At 38.8% G+C, this 4,582-nt stretch overlaps 1 protein-coding gene across 1 annotated transcript; it reads left to right on the top strand.

Annotated features, from left to right (window-relative positions):
• The first annotated feature begins 885 nt into the window (after window positions 1–885).
• Window positions 886–4,216, top strand: LOC137043551 (extracellular calcium-sensing receptor-like). The gene is made up of 6 exons (XM_067419851.1): window positions 886–1,106; window positions 1,265–1,556; window positions 1,768–2,556; window positions 2,634–2,861; window positions 3,057–3,180; window positions 3,318–4,216. The coding sequence occupies exons 1-6, from the start codon at window positions 886–888 to the stop codon at window positions 4,214–4,216; spliced, it is 2,553 nt and encodes an 850-aa protein (XP_067275952.1).
• The last annotated feature ends 366 nt before the right edge of the window (window positions 4,217–4,582 follow it).

Raw genomic sequence — 4,582 nt, 5'->3', positions numbered from 1 at the left:
TTTTATTATTACCTGAATGGTTACAGTGATATTAGCTTAAACACAAACATAAATAATGTCTTATAATACAATTCATTATTGTACTTATTATAGCACCACCTTTGGATTTGTGTGCAATTTGTGTAATTGGTATTTGGATCCATTGCATCATTTAGGGTCTCTGCAATTTACAGATACTGACAACCAGAAACTTTAAGGGCAAACAATCTGTACAAATACAATAAAGTAGACTATGAAAAAGGATTCAGTATTCCAACCCCAAAGGGTTAGCCAAGAAATCTAGACGCACCCTAGCGGCAGAAAATCTAATCTGCCGTGAGTGTCGACTAGCAACTCTCAATACACTTCTGAGCTGTAAAAACCAAACTCTGGTCGGGCCAATCACATTGTGTACAGAGTCAGGGGGCAGGGATTAACATAATGACAGCTAAGTTGCGCTTGTGTTCTACTAGTAAACACAGAAACTGGCGAATGGCGGTCTTTCGAATCAGCTTTGAACGTGACTCAGGAAGACTTGGAGTTAAGCTTTTCTCTGAGAAAAGAACAAAGAATGGCACTGAAGTCATTCTTAAGAAGGGAAGATGTGTTCTGAGTTTTGCCGACCAGATACAGCAGAAGTTTAATCTGTCAATTAGCTCTGCTTCACTTTCGTTGCTCTGGTTGGTTGCAGCTCTATCCAATTGCGTGCACGCTGTGCAGAGGGAGTTTGAAAGACAACCATTTATCCTGCCCCTCGGATTGAGCCCTGTCAGTGGTGAGTTTCCAGACCAAACATCTTGATGTGGGTCTGGCTTGTCAGTCTACCAAAGGGCATTTGAAGACACAATAAAAAGCAGCACTTTCCCTGTTCTATCTCAGAGGTTCCTGCCCAGTATACATATCGGAATGGCAAAGAGGACTTTGTCACTGCTGCTACTGTTGCTTATAGTGCATGGCACTGGTGCGTCAGCTTCAGCAGAAGTCTGCAGACTGCTTGGTCAGCCTGCCCTCCCTCTACTTTCTGCACAAAAAGACATCAACATTGGGGCGAGTTTATCATTCCACAGAAGTGCTCTGCTAAAAATGCATCCTTTCACTTCCAGACCAGAGCCAACAAAATGCGGCAGGTCTGTATGAAAATAACTCTTTGACACCAGGCATTATGAAAAGAAAATAATAATAATTTATATATATATATATATATATATATATATATATATATATATATATATATACACACACACTTTGCAGAATACAACATACAACTGAAACTTTATTTCCACAGCTTCAACTTGCGTGGGTTTAAGTTTGCTCAGACGCTCATATTTGCCATTGAGGAGATTAATAACAGCACACAACTGTTGCCTGGTGTTTCTTTGGGCTATAAGATATATGATTCATGTAGCTCTGTAGTTCAAACTATCATATCAGGCATGGCTTTGATGAATGGCTATGAAGAGACTTTGAGTGATACATCCTGCTCTAGACCACCAGCTGTTCATGCCATTATTGGAGAGTCAAACTCCTCTCCCACCATAGCCTTGGCATCTCTAGTTGGTCCATTCAGCTTACCTGTTGTAAGAACTTTTAATTTTCTGTTGCTTGTTATCACAATCAGTGTCAGTGCATGATGAACAACTGGAACATGCACCTAAAATACATGCATCAGAAAACAAATGAATTAAATATGACAATAATGTTATTAGCAAGGAAGTGATATATATTGGATCAATAATGGAGTTGTCTTAAAAACATGTTGTTAATATACTCTGCTTCTTTTTCTTGCAGATCAGTCATTTTGCCACATGTGCATGCCTAAGTGATAGAAAAAGATATCCATCCTTCTTCAGAACAATACCAAGCGATTATTACCAAAGCAGAGCACTGGCTCAGCTTGTCAAGTACTTTGGCTGGACCTGGGTTGGGACGGTCAGGAGTCGTGGAGATTATGGCAATAATGGCATCGCAGCATTTGAGGAGGCAGCAAAACAAGAGGAGATTTGTATTGAATACTCAGAGGCCATATTAAGCACTGATCCAAAAGAGCAGATTCTGAAGACACTGGAAGTGATAAAGAAAGGCACCGCCAAAGTGGTGCTGGCTTTTATTGCATTAGGAGATTTTGTTCCCCTTCTGAAAGAAATTGTGCAACAAAACATCACAGGGATTCAGTGGGTTGGCAGTGAATCCTGGATCACTTCTCGAACTCTTGCAGAAACAAAGGAATACAGTTTCCTTTCTGGATCGGTGGGTTTTGCTATAGCAAATGCCAAACTAATGGGCCTGCAAGAGTTCCTTGTGAACGTACACCCTGATCAAGAACCAAAAAATGAAATATTAAAAGAATTCTGGGAAACATCTTTTCAGTGCTCTTTTAGAAACAGTGGCAGTGGTGGCTGTACTGGCTCAGAGAAACTGGCTGAGCTGCAAAACGAATATACTGATGTATCAGAGCTACGAATAGCAAATAAAGTGTACACTGCAGTGTATGCTGTTGCACATACACTACATAATGTTTTAAAAGACTTCAGATCCACCACCAACGGCAGCAAAGGAGAATTGTCCACACCGCAAAAGGTAGAAAGAGTGCAAAACAGCGTAAAAAATCATATTAAGATACATAAAATATATATTTTTCTCGTCTATCATCTCAGATGTTGGAGTATATGAGGAATGTGAGATTCAAAGTTAAAACAGGTGAAGAAATATTTTTTGATGCCAGTGGTGATCCAGTTGCGAGATATGACCTGGTTAACTGGCAGCCTGCTGAGGATGGAAGTCTGCAGTTTAAGCATGTAGGTGTCTATGACAGCTCACTGCCTTCAGAGCAACGTCTTCAAGTCAATCAGGAACTTGTGCTATGGGCAGGGAACAGTGGACAGGTACATCAGTAATATAATATAACAAATTGTTGAGGGCATGTCAAATAACTGACAGTTACTGAAGAACATTCAATAAGTTGAAAATTATGAATAAACATTTATGTATGAAAGCAATTGCATAAAATTATGAACAAATATTACATGAAGAAGAGCAAATCATCTTTTTTTTATATAACAAATTATTTTCTCTATAAGTTGCCTGTGTCCGTGTGCAGTGAGAGCTGCCCTCCAGGCACTAGGAAGGCTGTGCAAAAAGGAAGACCTCTCTGCTGTTATGACTGCATTCCATGTGCAGAGGGAGAAATCAGTAATGGCACAGGTAAAATTGTATATGCTGGTTAACTCTCATTATAGTATTATTAAATAAAATACTCTCCATTGGTCAAGTGACTTCCTGATGCACTTTACATTAAATATTTACTTTCAATTATTTATTTATTTATTTATTTTTTACAGATTCTAGTGACTGCTTTCCTTGTGATTTGGAGCATTGGTCGAATGAAAGCAAAGACAGATGTGTATTAAAATTGGTTGAATTCCTTTCATATACAGAAATCATGGGGATGGTGCTTTGCATTTTCTCCTTTATTGGCGTGTTATTAACAGCAATGGTATCTTTTCTGTTTTATCTTCATAAAGAAACGCCTATTGTCAGAGCCAATAACTCAGAGCTGAGCTTCCTGCTGCTCTTCTCTTTGACTCTGTGTTTCCTCTGTTCACTTACTTTCATTGGACGGCCGACTGAGTGGTCCTGTATGTTGCGTCACACAGCATTTGGGATCCCTTTTGTCCTCTGTATCTCCTGTGTTCTGGGGAAAACAATAGTGGTGTTAATGGCCTTCAAGGCTACACTTCCAGGAAGAAATGTCATGAAATGGTTTGGACAGCTTCAACAGAGACTCAGTGTTGTTTCCTTAACGTTAATACAGGTGATTATATGTGTGCTTTGGTTAACAATATCCCCTCCTTTTCCTTATTTTAATTTAAACTATTTTAGAGAAAAGATTATCCTCGAATGTAACTTGGGTTCAGCTCTTGGTTTCTGGGCTGTTCTGGGTTATACTGGCCTGCTATCAATCTTGTGTTTTGTTTTAGCTTTTCTTGCTCGGAAGCTCCCTGATAACTTCAATGAAGCCAAGTTCATCACATTCAGTATGCTCATATTCTGTGCTGTCTGGCTCACATTTATTCCAGCTTATGTCAGTTCTCCTGGAAAATTTACTGTAGCTGTGCAGATATTTGCTATTTTAGCATCAAGTTTTGGTTTACTCTTTTGCATATTTGCTCCAAAATGTTACATAATTTTGCTAAAACCAGAGAAGAACACAAAGAAACAAATAATGGGTAAGTCTTAATCTAAAGATTTTTAACCCCTAGGAGTCTGAGGCAGTTTTGGGGCCCTTTAGAAGTTTTTAAATGATCTGACATTTGTGCTTTTTTCCAGTTGATTATAAACATTTAAATGGTAAAAGTGTCATTACACTGCATTCAACACAAACTAGGCTACCATAATATGAGAGCAACACGCATTCTACGCATTATATTTTTGAGTATAATTTATGTGTGGTCAGGGCTTGACATTAACCTTTTTTGCTCACCAGCCACTGTGGCTTGTGGTTTTCCAAAGTTACTAGCCACTCAGCATTTTCACTGGCCACAATTTTGCTGTTTGGAAATTACATTGTATATGTTTAAAGTTGACTTTGGCATGCTTAAATTAC

This window comes from Pseudorasbora parva, chromosome 16 (genome assembly GCF_024679245.1).
Source record: "Pseudorasbora parva isolate DD20220531a chromosome 16, ASM2467924v1, whole genome shotgun sequence".
Classification (NCBI taxonomy): domain Eukaryota; kingdom Metazoa; phylum Chordata; class Actinopteri; order Cypriniformes; family Gobionidae; genus Pseudorasbora; species Pseudorasbora parva.
The sequence above is the reverse complement of the archived record's forward strand: the minus strand, read 5'-3'. Positions and strand labels throughout refer to the sequence as shown.